Source organism: Antedon bifida, chromosome 1 (assembly GCF_963402885.1).
Source record: "Antedon bifida chromosome 1, ecAntBifi1.1, whole genome shotgun sequence".
Classification (NCBI taxonomy): domain Eukaryota; kingdom Metazoa; phylum Echinodermata; class Crinoidea; order Comatulida; family Antedonidae; genus Antedon; species Antedon bifida.
Genome location: NC_136226.1, coordinates 3807062 through 3827211, shown reverse-complemented (window position 1 = coordinate 3827211; position 20150 = coordinate 3807062). Strand labels below are relative to the sequence as shown.

The 20150-nt window shown below is 32.5% G+C and overlaps 2 protein-coding genes across 2 annotated transcripts in view; one reads left to right on the top strand and one right to left on the bottom strand.

Moving 5' to 3' along the window:
* LOC144838212 (alpha-catulin-like) overlaps positions 1–15257 on the bottom strand; it is a 33986-nt gene extending 18729 nt beyond the window's left edge. Inside the window, exons 1-3 of the mRNA XM_078693566.1 lie at positions 15016–15257; positions 2036–2225; positions 1116–1411 (exon numbers count right to left, since the gene is read on the bottom strand). Of these exons, the coding sequence (XP_078549692.1) occupies positions 1116–1411; positions 2036–2225; positions 15016–15114 (585 nt within the window). The 5' untranslated portion in view covers positions 15115–15257. The remainder of the gene's footprint in view (positions 1–1115; positions 1412–2035; positions 2226–15015) is intronic.
* Positions 15258–15332: 75 nt separating this feature from the next.
* Positions 15333–19834, top strand: LOC144852440 (protein FAM133B-like). Its single transcript, XM_078710246.1, has 8 exons — positions 15333–15481; positions 15846–15946; positions 16330–16408; positions 16598–16669; positions 16994–17023; positions 17633–17683; positions 18150–18226; positions 18574–19834. Exons 1-8 carry the CDS (start codon positions 15458–15460, stop codon positions 18614–18616), a joined length of 477 nt encoding a protein of 158 aa, XP_078566372.1. The 5' UTR covers positions 15333–15457; the 3' UTR covers positions 18617–19834.
* The last annotated feature ends 316 nt before the right edge of the window (positions 19835–20150 follow it).

Sequence of the window (20150 nt, the reverse complement as noted above, 5' to 3'; positions counted from 1 at the left end):
TAGTATTTTTTGGTGGGAACCCCCAATTTAATGATCTGGTATTTTCCCAAAAAATCTGGGAAATTCCACATTTTGGGGAACTTCAAATTTTTAAAATTGCGTTTAGAAACTAAAGACATTTAAAGAATAGTGACCAAGTACTGTACTTTCAAATGCAGTATAAAGTGGACACCCTCAAAAGACCAAACAACATGTTCCAAGGGGTGTCCTCTGAATACGGGTTGTAATGGGGTGTCGCCTGAATAGGGGCTGTCCCAATGGAGGGTTCTACTGTACTATATGCATTATTAGAGCCATCTGAATGTGACCAATCAATCAATGCCTAATCCTTTTCAACCAATGTGTTAAACTATCTGATCAAGTGTTTAGAGGTAAAATTACTATTTTTTAAAACCATACAAAATTAAAGACCTCAATAAATATTATTTTAGTATTACTGTACCTATCAATACAGTACACTATAATACAGTAATAATAATGTTGCTACTATTCAATGTGACTAATAATTATGTATTTATGGCTGTGCGAATGACTACAGTACAGTATTTATTGAACCGATTCAAAATGGCGTCAGAGAATGCTAATATTATTGTTTATGACACAGATGGAAATTAACATCATCAGAAAGAGACAAATTATGTAAATGATGTTAACTAGAAAAGCATACTGTGCCTTGATATTGAAAATTGATATTGGAACCCAGTTGTGTAGGTAGGGAGGGAATCATAAATGATGCAGTTCAGTACAGTGGGTCTGTTATTATCAGCGCTATACTCTTTATAATAATATAATCCTCTATTTTTATGTCAGGTTGTAACTCACGACTCTTTCAACTCCACTTCCTAAGCCTAAAATGAGACTTATTAGTTTATATAAGCACAATAAATTATAAAATAGTTTATTCATCCAGTAATTGGCGAGTTTATTTATTGCTGTTAGATGCGTATGAAAAAAAAGATAATATGGATAATTGTCCCATATTCGTTTTACGATAAGCGCCCCTGATTAGGGGTGTGTCCCAATGATTGGTTATAAGTTAAGTTAAGTTAATTGTGAGGACTAAAGTTAATTGTGAGGACTAAAGTTAATTGTGAGGAACAAGGTAAAGTACTTACGTTTTGTCGATCGCCTGTGAGATGAGCCAACTCCACCATTTCTTTTCCAAATTGGCTGAATAGCTGGACGAATTCAGTAAAATTCTGAACGGTTTCCAGTTTATTTAGACTTTTCTTGACCTTCTGTTCAGCAACAATAATTTGTTTGATGACCACTCTGTCGGCCAGCAGCAGGACCTTAGTGACCGCTGATAGGAGACCTCTGGCTGCTTTGATCATACTGTTTTTATCTGTTGAGTTCTGTGTTGTAGAAGCAAGCCAACTGTGTGTGTCAGTCAGTCGTGCGATATTATTGCCTGAAATGGTAAATTATTCGGGATAAATCATTTTTAACATTATCATTTTATGATTGTAAAAAAAAATGATTCCGACAATTTATCAATTCGCCTCATAAACAAAAGTCAATGAAAGATTGTTTTGTATACTTGTTCTTAGTTCTTAGTGTGATCTGATAATCCCTATTGTAGATCAAACAAAGCTACACTGGGATTGGGTGCAGGTGAACCTGGTAGAAACAGCAGGTCCCTTTATGAAATATCAACAGGGGCTGATTGTGAACCAATTCACTCATCACAAAAGATGTAATGGGTTCTGTGCACTGCACACAATTGTGTTGGAAGTCCTTGTCTGAGAGGACTTGTTCCATCACGAATGCTATGGACGAAGAGAGCATCAAATCCGTGCACAGATTTTATGGTCCAAGTCTGTAGCCAGGATTTTTACAGGAGGTTCGTCTTTCCACAAAAGTGGTAAAATTTGTCATGAGCTAGTTCAGGCCTCTGCTTAACTTCTGCTGTTGGTCCCACCCTGTGGCTGTATGTTGCCAAGTCTCCGCTTTTACCCGTGCCATTCAACTTGTATCAGTGTAGTTCTTTGTCAACTTAAATACCTTTTCATGTAGTAATTTATCCTTAGCTTACCTGCCACTTGGGCTTCTGAACATGCCTCATGTAGCTCATCTTGGATGTCTAAATTCTCTTTACCTAATGCTTCCCCTACAGATACAAACTTGCTAACAGCTAGCCTTACTGCTTGTCCTACACGTTCTATTGCTTGGCACGTCTTCTCAGACACTCGTTGCTTTTCCTTGTGGTTTACAAGTGTTGTTATCTGAAAGTTAAAAAATATAAACAATTTTATTTTCGATTCCAAACATATAATATGTGTTTATTCATCAAATCGTTTTGATCACAATATGGAAAAAATATATTTCAAAATGTAATGGTGATAGAAGAAGGTAGCAGACAATAGGCCTTTCCCTGTATTAAATTAAAATTTAAAAAAAAGGCCAAACTGGAGAAAATGTTGTTTTTTTTTACACATTTATTCAGGATACAAATTCAAAATATGACAAGTAAAGAAACATTGATCTACATACCATCCCATATGGTACAGATAATTAGGAAAAAAATGTGGCCTGGGATTTAAAATTACAGAATTAAAACTGACATTATTGACATTACCATCACTGTCGAAATTCATAAAACCAGATACAAAAATTGAAGAAAATAAACCTTAGCGAAGAAATAAAGCAAAGTAGTGGTAACTGTAGGTTGGTGGTTAACAAGCTTACGTTGCAATTCTAAGGTCTAGGGTTCAATCTTACTTCCATAGTCCCAATCAAGGACTCACAGTAGTTTAAATTATAACCACAAAATATAGTTTGACAATCCTGTGAGTCACTGTATCTTGCTATTAGATTGGATACAGTGTGATATTTAATTGATATTTCAGATTAAAAGAGATATGATACAAAAATATTTATTTCTATAAAATACTTTTTACTGCCATTTTAATTTAAGTTATGTTATAATCATTCAGTTCAAAATATTTATTTACTATAACAATTTTAAACCTGCGATTCATAGAGGCTTGGGTTTTAATTGTTTTCAAGGCTCAATGTCTGTTTGTTAATCACACTCTAAGCCTAATCACTCAAAATTTGCAATTAAAAACATACATAATTTTCTGATGAAAGATATCCTATAATTGAAAAGATATAAAATGAATTATTTTTTGTCATAGAGACATTGTGCTGTGCGATTTGAAGTGAATGTCGTGACATTATGAAACTCCAAAACCCAAAGACAGGAGAACTAAAATTAGTATTTTTACGGTTCTTTAGGGAGTCTAAGATTCATCAATTGTAGACATTCTAAATGTGAGTTTATTTTATAATGCAATTCACATCCTAAAAAAACATTTCACTATACTACTGTAAGTACAGATATCTTTGAATGTTTAAAATGTCATAACTTCCCTTTAGGAAGCTCTATTCAAGGGACACCCCTACTAAGGGGACACTTTTACAAGGGGAAATGGGCAATACTCACACAGCCATCCCCTATTCAGGTGACACCTCTAGTATAAGTGGACACTTTTTGGGTCTCAAAGGTGTCCCCTTATCAATAGAGGTTCTACTGTAGTGATTGAGGTATTGTAATGGATAAGATTAAGAGGAATGTATGTTTTAACACCAAGGCCAACCTCTATTCACCCTTATAAAGAATCACTTTGTTTGGTCCCTAACTTATTGTAAACAAACTAAAATCATACATAATTAAAGTTTTTAAAAAATGCAGTTGGATACTGCAGTAACTGCGGTGAATAATTCTCTCTCTTCTATTTTCTTTCTGTTCCCATTAGCAATAATGGTTTGGTCATAAGAGGACCACTTCTACTGTATGTAGTATGTAGTAATACGAGTCTATTACAAGTACAGGTCTAATGACAATTACTTTTTTATTTTTCCATTATGCAGCATTTTCTTTAATCACAGCTTTTACTTGAAGACCATTGAAGCTTTTAACATTAATAACAAAAGATTAATAATAATAGATTTTTGTTAGATTGACGGCCGACATCAAAACTTTAAAAAGCATTTACCTCAATACAAAATAGCTCAAAATGATAAATATTGTTAGATATATAATATAATATGTAAAATTGTTTTAAATTTTAAACTTAAATTATAAATATTTAAAAAATTTAAAAATTTTATTTTAAAATTCTTACTCTGGTGGCTACGACTTTGGCCTTCTACCAGATCCTTTTTTTAACTTTATTTTATTATTTATTATATTTAAGTTTAATTTTAAATTATTTTGTTATTATGTATGAAAAAAAAAAAAGATAAACAAACAAGGATCACAGCTTGGGGCAAGTAAAAGGTAAAGGTCCCGTATTAATTCTGAACATACTGTAGGGTAATGAGTTGTTATGAGCTCATTTGACAAGCCTCGGCATTATGTGGTAGGATGGGCAGTTCCTTTCCACGCCTCCTTTCTCCTAGTATTTTCAACCAGGTACTCATTTACAGCTGAGAGACTGGGAGTTGTCAGGAATTGAACCAAGGTCTCTCTGTATGACAGTCAAGTGTCCTAACTGCTCGACTACCCAACTCCTAAAGAATACTCCTACCAGGGAGGTATACGTCTCTACTCCTACTACAAATTCACACATATTTAGAGACACGCAAGCAAGCATAAAATCAAATAGATACTGTAAGTGTTGCAAAGTACAAGTTGTGAATAACACCAACAGTCAAAAGATAATGTGTCAAACCATGACATTGAAGATAACCTAAATCTTAGTAGCGATCAATTAATATTAAATTATGAGACAATTTCGATGAAGGAATCACTAAAGTTTTCCAATTAGCTTAGAATTTAATGCGCCCCTGTATCCAATAACCATAATTAAATTTCATCCTGCGATACACATGTTAAGAATGAAGCCAGATTATCTAATAAATCTTCCAAAAGATGTGAATACAACATGAAGGCCTGTGTCTATAATGAAGGAAAGAGTTTAGTACAAACACAAAGAATGGTATTTTCTTGTAAAGCACTTTTGACACTATCAAATTTATGTGACAAAAATGTAATGTGCCAATATATGGACATGATCATATCATACCACTACCACCATACAGTATTTGGGAATATCACTACCATTATTTGGGCACATCACTACCATTATTTGGGCACATCACACTTTTTTGTCAAACTAGTTTGATACTGTAGACAGTGCTTAACTTTGGCTATTCCTGTTTCGTTCATACAGTACAGTACATGGAGGAAATCTTATTTATTTATGGAGGAAATAAATAAGATTTCCTCCATGGCTTTTTAATATACTATTAATATCTACTACCTACAGATAGTATCAGTACTCTTTACTTAATGTGTACAGTATCAGTAACCTTTGTGTTGCTTAAAGCTTTGGGTATACACTATCAAACTTTACTGTATGTGAATTTGATGTTCCCATATGGACATGATGATGACGTATCACTACCATATTTGGGCATATCACTACCATATTTGGTACATCACACATTGTTTTTCAAACTAGTTTGATAGTGATAGACAGTACTTAACTTTGTCTATTCCCATTTTCATATTACATGAAGGAAATAGACAAGATTTCCTTCATGGTTTTTTAATTTCTTAAATCACACTTTTTTGATAATGTAGACAGAGCTTTTGAATGTTATATTTTGTTGGTTTTAATCATATTCATTTATTCATCTGTGAAAATCAATACTACATTACGCTGCTGAAATAACTAATTGTCCTTCTTGTTTTAATTAACATGATTTTAGCAATAATGGATACGAATTAGAGGTTAATGAATATGGATGAGACAACCAGAAAAGTGACACAGTATAATATTGTTTTTACTGTATAAATTTGTAGGACTGTAGAGACGGAGGAAAGGGCCATACAGGCACTTAACATGGCTTGTATTGTACATAGCCATTTTGATAGATAGGGTTCTGTAGTAAGGAATAGGTTGTTGTTTTTTTATGGAGATATTAAGGGGTAAAACTTTGTTGTTGTTTATCAGGGCCTGTTCAATTTTACTAAAATTATAACTGGTTTCTGATTTGCTGATCATTCCTGGTTGTTTGTGTAATGTTATCATTATTATCCACAGAGATGTAGTAAAAAAAACAACTTTCTGAGGTGAGGCCAAATTGACATCAAGATTTACACGGCAGCTAAAAATTGCTACAGAGAATCATTTAAAATCTACTGTAGTTTTGATGATTGAGACAAGAATCAATCCATCAACTTTTTCAGTTTTTAAAACTGTAGATCATTTTTTTAACATAGTTTGTTTTATAAAGGACCCGTTTCTGACAATATATATCAATACAGTTAATAAATGTATTCTCTAAGAAAAATTGCCCCTTAGTCTTGTATGTTGATCCTATACTGTAGATGTGTGCAATCCTTTCAAAGTAGGTTCAAATAAATTATTGCTATGTCTGTACTATATAAACATGTGTACAGTATGTTAATCAGTGTTTGATACCTGAATTGAATGTGCTGAACTATATTTAAAGGCTCTGAAGTGAATTCCTGACTAGTTTTTAATTTTAACTATTCTTAACAAACATAAATTACTGTATACAGTATGTTTTATAAAATTAATTTTAGTTAAAAGGAATGCGATCAAAGCAAGATTCGAACCAGGAATCATAAGTTAAAAGCTCTGTAACCTCATCTTATGAATTAAAGACTATTCCTTTATATCGGGAAAATTATACTGATTTATACGTACTTCAATGTCTACTGTGGGTCCCAAGAGGGGTGAATCAAAATCTCCTCTCTGTATTTTAAAATTTCAGTTTTAAACTGAGGCCCTTTATTTGCATTCAAAGCCTTGTTATACAAATGGCTTCCACTTTCATCTGTCTCAAATTAAAATTGTTTTAAACCAACTGATACAGTAAGCACATTCCACAATATGGAAGCAATAATTCCTTTAGTAAGATCAGTAAATCAAAGTATTTTTTAATTGTTTTATTTACCCAACAATTAATATAAGGAATGTAGATTGCATAGACCAGAAGTGCTATTGGTATACTGTATAAAACTAAAACATATTTTCCATCATGTAACTGGTGCGTTACTTTCTGTTGAATGTGTATGGGAATTTTGTTTTTCTTATTCAAAGACTGGTCTCCAAGAGGACCCAGTTATGATCAGTGTGGCTATGTGTGTAATACAGTAGTACTCGTTTGAAAGACGTACTGTCTTCAAAGTGCACATGAGCTAGTACACTGGACCTACAGTTTATAGTCCTTATCTGAGAAGACTCGTTCTACCACTAGAACTATTAAATGAGTGAGACGCGAATCCTTGCTGATGTTATGGCTACGTAATTACGGTTCCACTCGGCCACTCACTCGCTTAAATTTTTACAAATTGATACCAAAGTTTCTTTGTATCTTCTTTAAATTAAATGCTGTACAGTACATCATCAAAGAACCAATGTTTACTATTTATTTTTAAAAAAATAGCAAAAATTTTGTAATACTATTATACTACAGTATGGTAGAGTATTGATTTAAATTTTGTCACATCAATGCATCTCCAATTTTTAACAACTGCTTTTCGAGTTAAGCTCCGGATTTCATCTGTTCTGTATAATAATTACATTAATTACCGCAGAATAACTGATGCATGATGGGATTGACTGGTTTTGGCGACACAATGTGTGAATCAGTATGCCAGGGGAGAGAAGAACGTAGTGTTGTAAAGCGCTAATGCATGAATATGAAAATCTTATGACTGAAGGGATAAGATTGAATGAAAGGGAAATAAGCTTATGGCAGTCAATTGCTGAGAGCACTGTAGGCTACTGTATACTGTTAAAAATAAAATGGTGCCAAAAAAAGTATTTTAATAACAAACTTGATCGGCGTATAGTTTGACGGTCAGTGTCAAATACCACTTTAAATATTCAATTTTCAGCCAAGTTTTAATAGATCTGGTATTTCCCATATTCTTGTCATCTATATAATGTACATTTTTCAAGATAATTAGTCAAGGTGTTACATTTTTATATTGTGTTTTAAATTGTGTTTCTAAGCTCAGGAAAACAACTTTCATATAAGTTAGGATTTGAAAATAATGTACAGTACATATCATTATAATTTTGTTTTTAAACAAAAAAAAAACCCCTTTTTAATATAATAATAATGATCGGTATTAAACTTCAATTTAATAACCCTATAAAAATCACATCAACAATGGATAAAATTGCAACGCCATGGAAACGTTGCTATGCATAGTGCAGTACAAACCAAGCATGTAATTAGCATGCAATAGTGGCCTGTAATTGGAGTATCATCATTTTTTATTGCATCTTATCATGAGTAAAAAGAATGTTGAGAAAGTATGACCTAATGTATTCATCTCGACTTTATTAGTCCGACTCGATCATTTTTGGAAAAAATATAATTTTAAATTCCGTATTCTACTAGTTAAAGGTTTTTTAAATCAATACATTTAGTACCACAGATAAAACCATAAACACTAGGGGTTATCATGCCAAAATTATTCTAAAGCTCTGTCTACACTATCAAACTTTATGTGACAAAAAATGTGCCTGATGTGCCACTACCAACCATAAGCATCAGTACCATATTTGGGCACATCACACTTTTTTTTCAAGCTAGTTTGATAGTGTAGACAAAGCTTAAGACAAATATTGTGTACTTTTCTATTGTTTTTATATTATGAATTAGACATTGGAGGTATAAAATATTATATTCAATAAAAGATGAATTAAATTGAAGACTATCAATCTGTTACTTCTGTTGCAGCTAACTTGTACAGATATAACTGGATTATGATGTTCCAACACCCATATAATTTAATTGGTTACAGTATTTAAAATTTGCCCTGTTTCTGCTTCCAAGAAATGGCTAATTTATTCAAACGATTATTTAATTGATTAATACTATTACTAGCAGCAGAAATATGTGCTTGTTAAAAAAAAACGTAATTTTGGTAATTCAAAACAAATTCTTTTAATACATTTTGCCCTATCTTTAAACAGTATTTACTCCATTTCATTTTATATAATTAATTCTACTTTACAATTATATTATGTCATAAAATATACGTTTGAGATTTTAACAGATCATAAAATATCGCAAGTACTGTACACTATATGTTCTTCAAATCAACCATTAAATAAGCTGTAAATCAGGATGTATTTAATTGTTAGAAATAAAACATTACAACAAGATACACTAGTAATAACATTTTAATTTCTCCTTTATAAGCCTCTTAAAATACATTAAAAATGCATTACAATACTATTCATTTTCAATGAAAAAAAAAGAAATCTATACTGTATAGTTATTTACAAGATGGAAGTGATCAATTTTAATTAGTTATTTTCCCAAAGGTAGACGTTTGAATAATTTACCTTGGGTATTGAAAAATATTCAATATTTCTTTCATAAATTTCCAATACAATATAAAACACACATACAGATATACAGTACTTGCAATTTCATTGGTTGATTTTGCATCATGTGGCATTATGTTACTTTTCAAATGGTAATTGAATAAAAGTTTACTTGGGTATTTTTTAATGCTCAGGTATGTACTCATTGAATGGGAAGACTGTTCTATTCAACTTGCTCTACCTCATTAAATAGTACTGTTAGTTTATCTTTCTCCCTATTCAATTCATAACATTTAATTTTGTAAAATAATTTTTAACATGGCTTTATAAATTGTAAGATAATTTGCAAACTTACCGTAATTTAAAATAAATATTGTTTTGGAGTTATTTAAAATAAAATCAGCCACTTTAATACTATAAAGTATTTGTGTTTATTTAGGCCATATCAAGGGGGACATATCCATTGAGGGGATGGCCCTATTAGGGGGAAATCCCTATTGAGGGGTGGCTCTATAAGAGAACACTTCCGTAAAATGAATGAGGGGAAATGTGTTTACAAAGATGATATGCATTATTTTGTAATGACCGCCAAGAAAGAAAGTTTAATCAAGGAAGGTGTAATAAAGAAAGTAAGTATTAGGCCAACCCTTATTCAGAGGATTAAGGGTGACGCTTCCAATTTTAATATAGCTTTATAGCACATCAAGAGTTACTCATTCATGCCACTGGTTTGCTATTTAATGTACCTGATAGAGAACACAAAAACCAATCAGTGTTATTAAATCGGGCAAATAAGCTATGTAAAGTTCAGCTGAGTTCAAGGATAAGTTAGTTAATTACTATTTAGTGCTTAATTGATTTTTGCATTTACCACTCATACTGATCTCTTTACATTGATTGGAGTTACTAAACTGCTGCAATAAAGAACCATTTGAAATTAACCTACAGTAAATGGTATTTTTTGGGAGGGGATTCGGGGTGGGAGAGAAAGGATAATTGGGGTTTGAGGGTAGAGTCTGTGGCAGGAAAGAAAATGATGATGGTGTGTTGGAATGTACCATTCTCTAAATTAAAGAAAGAAGAATAGATTCGGAGAGAATAAGCCAATGTCGGTTTATCCAGGTACAGTAAGCTACTGTAGGCACGAAATAGACGAATGAATGAATTGTATTCCTGGAAATGGTTGGGATGCTGTAGACAGTAGGAAAGGAGTCCTTGCAGAATTTTTTTTAATACATGTCTGTAAAAGAGACTAGAATTGACCAATGAAAATTAACCCTTGACCTTTAAGTTTCCTCTCAAATTATAACTTCTTTATTACAGACTTAGTATTATCCTAGGGGTATTACAAGTTCATAAATACAAGGCTACTGGTCAATATCTAGTGGACATTGTGCAAATTTAAATAAAGAAAAAAAAACCAAGTAACTGTGCTGTACAATCAATTTTTGCTTTTGGCAGAAATACTTACACTGAAGACTGAACTCGTGAACCAGAGTAATCCTTATAAAGATCAATAATATGGTGAGATTATTATAATGATTGCCCAATAAACTATATCATACACTGGATTATTTATTTATATTATTTGCCAGGTTTTTGGGCTTAAAACTAATTCAATATTCCTGAGCGATAAACTGCCTACAACCTTTACTTATAATTTAAATTTAACTGTTTGTGCTTAAAGTTTAAATAATCAAATTAAAGACATACTGTACATACACTGACGTTTATACTGATAGTTATAAGTTATACAGTTTTTAAGCTGTGTAAATATTGTGATTTATTTAATTATTGTATAGTTTGACGGCTAAATAAATATTGAGTTTTAAAATTTAATTTTAAATGAATGAACAAAAAAATGTGTATACAGTACAACATACTGTTGTGTTAGTCTTAGTCCGGAAAAAAGGAACAGATAATAAATGTAATTTGTAAATTATTAAAGTTTTATTTAAACTGTTTTACAACAACACATCTTGGCGCATGGATTAAATATATGTGGCAAAGAACTGTATTAAATTTAAAGAAATTCAATAATTTCTGATATCCAGGTCTATCTGAACATCATGCTAACAGTTACTGCATACCTTACTATATTAAGTAATAAATTACCACCCCTTATTTTTTCTTCATAAATTTTGTTGAGATCAAGCAGCTCAACTTAACCTTTTTGATAATTTGCTAATTTAAAATTCATTGATGGTACTGTACGTGACAAAATGTTTACTGCAGAAAGAATTTTAAACTCCCAGAGAATTTTAATAATGATGAGTTGAAGATTAAACTTGTGCTAAATTTTCCGTTTTAATTCATCAGCCAGGCCAGATTGGCTGGATTATTGCAATTCACAATTGGTTTGATTAGACTACAGCATACCATGATTTGGTGTACGTTTTTCTGTATAGAATGTACAGTATGTCCACACTCATCAGAGGCCACAATGTTAGGACCAAGCATGACATTGCAGTATCCATTGGCGCAGATCTTAAGCTCTGTCTACACTATCTAGACTATAAAGAAAATGTGATGTGCCCATATACTGTATGGACACAATGATGTTAATCACTACCATATTTGGGCACATCACATTTTTTTTTATAACAAACTAGTTTGATAATGTAGACTGAGCTTTAGATGAGAGGGTGTTGGGGGCAGTAGAAGGGTTATAAATAATGCATCATGTCTTGTGCAGTCAATGTAATGTAGAATACTTATAGTATGGTGGTCATGACTTAAAGTTGTCCGCAACTTATTTTGACCTCCATCTGCACATCTGTGATGTTTTTATGTTTATTGTAATTTTTAAGTTATGTGTCTATCTTATTCGTAATCTGTAAAAAAAAAAAAAAAAAAAAAAAAAAAAAAAATTGTGGGGAAAAACCGATAAAACAAACAATAGTACATCCCCACCAACAACAATATAACAAATGGATCAATGCTATTGGAAAGCTCAGCAACTGATCTGTTATAATCAAACTCCAGATGTTGAGCAAAAAAGAAAATGATGCATTGTATTTTGCACAAAATGTCATTAGATATCGTGCTGTTTTGAATTGAAGTAATACAATATATTGGTTTCTTTCTGTTTGTATACCTGGAAATTGAATAAATAAATAAAATAAATAAATACAGTACATCTAAAAATTCAAATCGAACTTGAATTTGGCAAGTCCCATTCATAACACATCAGAGACTCCAATCATGTTTTGGTATGCATGTAGGAACAAACATGGATTGTATTGTAGAGAGACTTGCTTGACTAACTTGGTATTGTCCATTTTGGATTGTACATTTACTATGAAGGGGTTGGGTTGACTATGGGTATTGTTCATACTGTACAGTACTGTATGTAGGCACCTTTGATATTAAAACACACAAACATAGTACTGCACACTCACTATCTACAGTACAGTACAATACATAAAATAAGATATAAAAATGACTGGAATGGTACTGCAAAGTTTTAAACATTTGTACTACTGTGTTGTACAGTAAACAAAAATGGATTAAAATCTATACAAATGTGTAAACAATACAGAACAATATATTATGACATAAATACATTCATTTAAATGTACTTTTTAATAAGGGTTAAACATCTCAGCCTAGAGGATTTAGATTTCCTAGAACTACAATATAAAAAAGGACAACTATAAATGTCCTAATATCATTAATTATCAACTAATGGAGGCTTAATTACGATTTATATAATAATCCACACCATAAACCTAAATTTTGTACACTAAAAGTCTATAATAATTTTCATTGCAATCTGTATTTGGACTACTAAACTGTTAACTATAAGCTAGTACTGTACTGTAATTCTCTTCTGACCTAAAAGCTAAGAGGTGATGAGAAGAAACCTATCAATATTATTTAATTGACTGATTAGATTAATTTCACTATATTATCCTAAATCAGCCTTGAAGTCAGAATACAGTGCTATTTATGGTAACATTCATAATAATGTGTTTAATAATACAGAAGTTACAGTTATCGTACCTACTTTATCATGATTACAATTTAGCTAGTACAGTAACATTAACGATTTGAATTAAAGGTTTCTTTAAATTAGATTTTCTTCCGATTTACAACAATTCAAAGTATAAAGTTCAATAGTTCATAGAGTAAAGCTCTGTCTACACTTTCAAACTTTATGTGACAAACTTTATTGGACATGATGATGTCATATCACTACTACCATATTTGGGCATATCACTACCATATTTGGGCATATCACTACCATATTTGCACACTTTTTTTGTCAAACTAATAATAATAATATAGTGTAGACAGAGTTTAATACTGTGATATTAATAGTGCTAATTCTGTTTTGTTGTTTGATCACTGTTGTTTGATCACTGTTTATTGTTTGTGGTTTACTGGCTGTAAACAAACAATAGACTTTTTATACCCTGGGAATTTTAGTAAATAATGATAAATACAATTTGCTACTACCACTAGAATAACCAAGCTCTATGATTTTCAAGAATATTTGTGTTTATTTCTGATAAGTTTTATACTTTTGCTTTTCCGCTACTCCCCTGTTATACTTATATTATGTTTGTTTTTTGCTATGTAGAAAGATTGAAAATAAATAAATAAATAAATAAGTTATTGGAGCTTGTACAAATGAATGCTATATTAATTATGACTCTGAATAGTGTTTATCACATGTGTAAATAAATACTGTATCCATTAAGGCGTAACACAGGGGGAAAAGGCCCCTGGTTTAGCACACCAAAGGGGCCCTCCAACGCTGGATATACATTGTGGTTGCTCATGCACTGGGGCCCCTTAAGTTCCAGGGCCACTGGGTTTAGCCAGTGAGCACTGATAGCTGTTATACCACTGTAGAAGACCCTAACCCTAATTGAAAAATATAGTGTTCAAGAATATTTTGCTATGATACAATAAGCTCTGTAAATTCTAAACTAAAAAGATTGTAGAATGGGGATAAAGAACTATCTGGCTACTAAACAAGGCTACCAATGTTCCTCTCGTGGGGGGAATGGAAGAGAAAACAATTACTAAATCGTACCCCAACTGCTCAATAATAAGAAACGATGTCTTCTCTTAAATTAAAACAAATAATTTGATGCGTTGTTGTAGAAAACCTGGAATAAAGACTTGTCGTGTTGTAACCATGAGCATGCGCAACATTATTTCTTGACTTGACGGTGCATCGTAGTTGCTTGATGCACCATAAAAATGAAAGACCACATCGGGAAAACCCCCGGAAGCAGGACATTTTTTACTTTGAATATTCTTGTGGGTTTGGCCCGTTGATTTGTGCATAATTAATGCATTTTGGCGAGGATTGGCATAATTTAAAGGGCAAATTATAATGTTGCGTAGTTTGTATATATTTTGGTAAAATTGGTCCAAAATTCTGTGCAGTGATAAATACACTTTTTCTGCAATTCGCAGTTCTCCGTATAATACATTTGCCTTTCATTTGCAACATTACTGTCTAATATAGCAGTGTGGTGATGATGGGCGGATTGCTGCCTGGGCCAGCCTAGGCCTAGCCCTGAATAATTTGTGAGCTGATGAGACAACAAACGTCTGCGTCTTCCCTTGTCTGTGTGTGTTTACCCTGTGTACCATCATCTCCGCCTCCTCCAATCCTATCTGCTGGTTGTGTGGTCTCTGAAAATTAAACGACAGTTAATTGTCTTACCTGGGTTACTAGCGGCACCAATGTTTGTTCAATTGACTTTGTTTTTATTTCTAATGCCTTCGAATCATTCATATCTCCAGGGCGGTCAACATAAGCCATCTTATACCGCCTTTGTATTAATAAACATTAAAAATGAACGAAAACGCCCGGTCGGCGGCTGTGAAAAAAATTCTCAGAAGAGAAGATTGCTATTCTCTTCTTTTCTCCATGCACAAACCAACAAACCTGTCAAGTACAAAGAATGAGGGCGCAGTATAAAAAAACCAAAGAAGTACGTAAACAGATAGAGGGCGCCCCTCACATTGTTTTTATTTTCAACGAAGAATTCAGGCATGAAAAAGCTATACTGTACCTTTTTTCACAATTTCGATTGAAATATTTGATTTGAAACACTAATAAGTGCCGTTACAACTAGTTCATAGTTGAAAGGAAACATTGGACTATGGGAAAACGAGATAATAGAGTGGTATGTATGAAAATACAATGTTTTATTTTTCAACTGACTGCTGAGCCTTTCCGCTAGGCATTCCCGGTGGTGGTGGTGCCTGTGGTGCGGGCCGCGGGCCGGCGCCGGCGGCAGACATTGAGGAGGCGTAGGATAGGACGAAAACTTGCCATGCCTAGCCGTCAGAGTGCCTAACCAAGTAGGCCAAGATATTCAACCATGATAGTCTCACCATGCCTATAGTAGCCAGGCCTAGAGGAGCGAAATTAATTCGGATTCTGATTTGAAGTGTTTTTTCTATTACTATTTTTTATTATATATATTATATGTTATTACTGCATAATTTTTACATCAAATTTGATTTTTCTTTGTTTACCAAACCAAGGCCTATGTAAACCCCATAGCAGCAGCAAGAGCCAAGGGTCCAGTTGAAACAGGTGGAACATCAATACAAGATTACTTAAACAGACCGGGAAGGCCTACATGGTAATAATGCACTTGTCAGTTGTATGACACACTATACTACCCCTGGGAGAGGTGCGTCATTTACTAATAATTAATGATGCAGGTGCTCGTCAAAAAACCTAATGGTGTGTCACCTCAATTAATAAACAATGGTGCATCAATGTCCGTCACTTTACCACAAAAAGATAGTCAGACATGGTGTGTCTTGGTTCCCTAAAAAAAAAGGTCTGTCACTAATTAAAAACTGGGTGTGTCATTGTCACGTCATTGTAAGTCACTTTTATGATGCAGGGGTGTATCATGGTATGACTCGCATCCATATTTTGAAATACCAAATTGTGATTTTTACGTACATTCATTATTTATAATATATTATTAATAATAATATTGTTACCCATATATAGGGAGGAATTTCAGGAAAGGCTTGATAAACGAAACCATGGATCAAGTACACTGGCAGATTGGGAGAAGAAAATGAACGAGGTAACTATGTACTGTATTTCAGACTACTTACCCCATCACAATGACTCCAGGATTTAGAAATCTGCACTGCATCCTCAAATAATATTTTACTTTAAGATTTGTCTTTTAAGAGTTTTCATTTTTTAAAGAAAAAAGTAATATTTTATGATTAATATTGGAATATCGTAATCTTATTTTTTACTTGACCAGCAACACAAAGAGGACCTCAGAAAAAATAGGGAAAAAATATTGAGCAAAAGTAAAAAGAAGAAGAAAAAAGAAGTAAGTTTATTATAGAAAAGTATTAGTGTAATAAATTATTAATTTTATTGCAAAAAGTGTATTTTGATAGTCATAGATGATAGAGACATAGTCCCAGGTAATTTGGCAGAATTTGAGAGTGGGAATATACTTGGACCAAAGGCCACTACATATTTAGCCTTGTACTTGAGCATGGGATCTTTTCCATTTTGGCTGCCAATCGAGTCCTTAAGTGAAATACAGACCACTGAAAGAACCAGGTTTTCCCAGACATGTTTAGAAAGCATGAATAAATAGATATTTATATCAATTTGGTAATCTTATATTATTTGTCTTTTTTTGCAGAAGAAATCAAAGAAAAAGAAACGGCACAGGGTATTGTGAAAAAGTCTATGAAGAGAATTTTGCTTATTATAACGGATTGTCCACATCCTTTAATGCATAATGTTATACCTTCTTATCTTCTGAATTTAATATTGAATTGTATTCATAATACAAAGAAAAAAAGAAAGAGCCTATATTAAACATATAGTTGTTAATTACTAAAGTGTAAATTATACAGTATATAATCCCTCTGAATACAGTAAATAACCTGAATTTATGATAATTATTCATTAAATTCACAAATATTAAATTAATTTATTTTTAATTCTAAGTTGCTCACCGAGTTGGAGGGAGTCCTGCAGAAAGCAAAAAAAAAAGAAGCAACTTTGTTTGAATTGAAGAATCCTTCCCAGAAAAGCCTAACACTGAAAATTAAAGTGACTATTAATATTATTTTAGTGCCCCTACCCCTCCCCCTCTATTCTGGTTAAAACATATCTGTTTACGATGCCTATTTAGATTTGATAATCCTTACAGAAACAATTTTGAATCTTTTAGCCTGCTTCATTATTGAAAGGATGGTAAAAGAAAAACAAATAATATGTAAATGTATTTGTTTTAAAGCTAATGCTTATTAATAATCTTTTTTTTGTGTTTAAGTCGCCTTCTCCTTCTTCATCGTCTTCCTCAGATAGTGAATCAGAAATTCAGGTAGCGTATAGATAATTTCAATTTTTCACAACTCCTTGACGCCATTCTGCATGATAGATTTCCCACAGGTCATTTTTTAATTGCATTAAAATCTGGCAAGACTAACCAGGGGCGAAGTTTATGCATGTCATTATCGTCCTTTACTGTGAAAAACCCCGTTTTGAGTATAGTTGGACTCCCCTGAGGGTCCCTATGTGTTATGTGTCGCTCATTCATCTGTTCATGACAAGATGGACCAGTACGCCGGAGTAACCTCTAGGGTTCTTTAAAGTGCACAGATGTCAACACTGAACCTTCAGTTTAGTCCGAGAAGACTTGGTCTACCATTTAAAGAGAATTGAAAATGTGTCGATTTTATGGTTTGCGACACTCTGCTTTAATTGGCACCCGATAATTGGCATTTATCATAGAATATTACCTACAAGTAGTGTTTAAATAAATAATAAATACATTTTAACATTTTTAGGTGAAGAAAAAGAAGAGGAAAAGAAAGAGAGACCGGTCAAGAAGCAGGGAACGTTATGATGACAGTTCAGATGAAAGGTACAAAGAAATTATTGAACTTAAAAAGTGGAAACTGAATTGGATTTATCTGGAAAAAAAGACAAATTTAATGAAAGCGCTTAGATGCTCTGTGCATTAAGCGCTTTACAAGATTTACATATTATTATGTCGCATGTCGGACTAAATCCTATTGTTATAAAAAACATCAACTCATATCCGATGTTAAAGAAAGTTTAAGAAAGAATTTAATTAGAAAATAACAATATATTGGTGTACATTTTCCTATTATCATGTGATGATTTCTCTTTTTGTATACTTGTTAAAAACTTCCAGCCTCGTTTGTAAAACTTGGTAACTAATTGAATTTTAAATTTGTTATGTTTTAGAAAATCGTCAAAAGACAGGAGGAAGAGATCAAAACACAAGTAAATAAACATGTGGAATATAAACTCTGAAATACTGTTGATTTTTTTATCTTGAACGGATGGAAGTATAATTACAGATCTCTTTCATGGAAGTCAGCATTTGATGTTCGGAATGAAATGAGTCAATTTGTACAGAATGATTTTTGAGAAGTTTGTGTCTAAAAGATGAATAATATATACAATTTTCTTGTGGATTTTGTAGAAGAAAAAAACTCATTTTTAATAATATGCATGATTGAGGTTATAGAAAAGAGTTACGCATGAGTGATTATACTAAGGTGGTGGTGGGGGTTATGCCTTTTGCAGACCCCTCCCCCCCCCCTCTGTACACATTGTCTAGTTATAACATGAATAGTGTAGTTATTTCACCCTAGTTATTATAAAACGTTTAGGGTGTTAAAGAAGTTGAAACACATTATGAAAGACCCAGTGGTTTAATGGTATGATGTCTGCATATCAAGAAGATGCTTCCGGGTTCGAATCTCGGTTGAACCAGCTCTTTTAAATATTATAGGTTTCTATGCCTGCTAGTTTATAGCAAGACCATTAGAGAAGTAATTAATTCATTATCATAAAAATCAATTAAGAGGGAGTATTTATTTCAGACTTTGTGTCTAGTATAGACAAAATTATGTTAGGATCGTAAATGCTTTAAAATCTATAATAGAAAACGGTAATATGCAATACTACAGTGGTTAAGAATACATGTATAATTAATGAATGATACATGTTGAGATTAAGAGTTTGATAGAACTTCTACATAATAGCTCAGGTCTAGCTGTTTGTTGTCGTCAATGTATAATCTACAATAGACCATGTTTTTGATGTCTATAATATGAATGTCTGACCATATAAGTTCTGTAGTGGTTAAAACATGTGCTGCTAAATGTTAAAAACGACATAATGTATGTAACTCAACTACCCAAAACCTGGTATCAAAAAAAATGTTTTCCTTGTTTGTTTTTTTTATGATAAATCTGGTTTTTAGAGAGTTGATTATACAGTAGAACCCCTTTAAACTAGAACAAGAAGAAATATATGTTTTAACACAGTGCTAACCCATATTCAGGGGACACCCCTATTATTTGTTTGATCCTGTAAGGGGTCTACTTTATAAATGATCCTAGCCTGTATGTGCATGCAAGCATCTTTTTTTTTAATTGTGTGTATAGTATTTTTTTTTTCTTGTGTAAATTAAGAATAAATTGTTTTTGTAATTTAACTTCTGTGTTGCAATTGTGACTTCACAAGAGTATGTTCACAAGTACAAATAGGTGGCATAAGAAGAATACAGTAGAAGAACCCCTTCTTTTGGACACCCCTATTAAATTCAAATTCAACAAAAATTTATTTTATCAAATGTCATACAAATGAGGACCAACCTAGAAGAAAACTTGTCTCAGTTGGCCCTTTAACATGGGAAACCTTCCTGTAAAATGAACGAGGGGTAATATAATGTCAACACACTGCTAACCTCGGTTCAAGGTTCAGGGGACACACAAAAATCCATAATAACTATAAAAAAACCAATTTAAATT

Coding starts and splice junctions, on each gene's coding strand:
- LOC144852440 (XM_078710246.1), top strand. CDS start 15,458: ATGGGAAAACGAGATAATAGAGTG. Junction 17,684..18,149: donor ATAGTGAATCAGAAATTCAG/GTAGCGTATAGA, acceptor TAACATTTTTAG/GTGAAGAAAAAGAAGAGGAA. Junction 18,227..18,573: donor GATGACAGTTCAGATGAAAG/GTACAAAGAAAT, acceptor GTTATGTTTTAG/AAAATCGTCAAAAGACAGGA.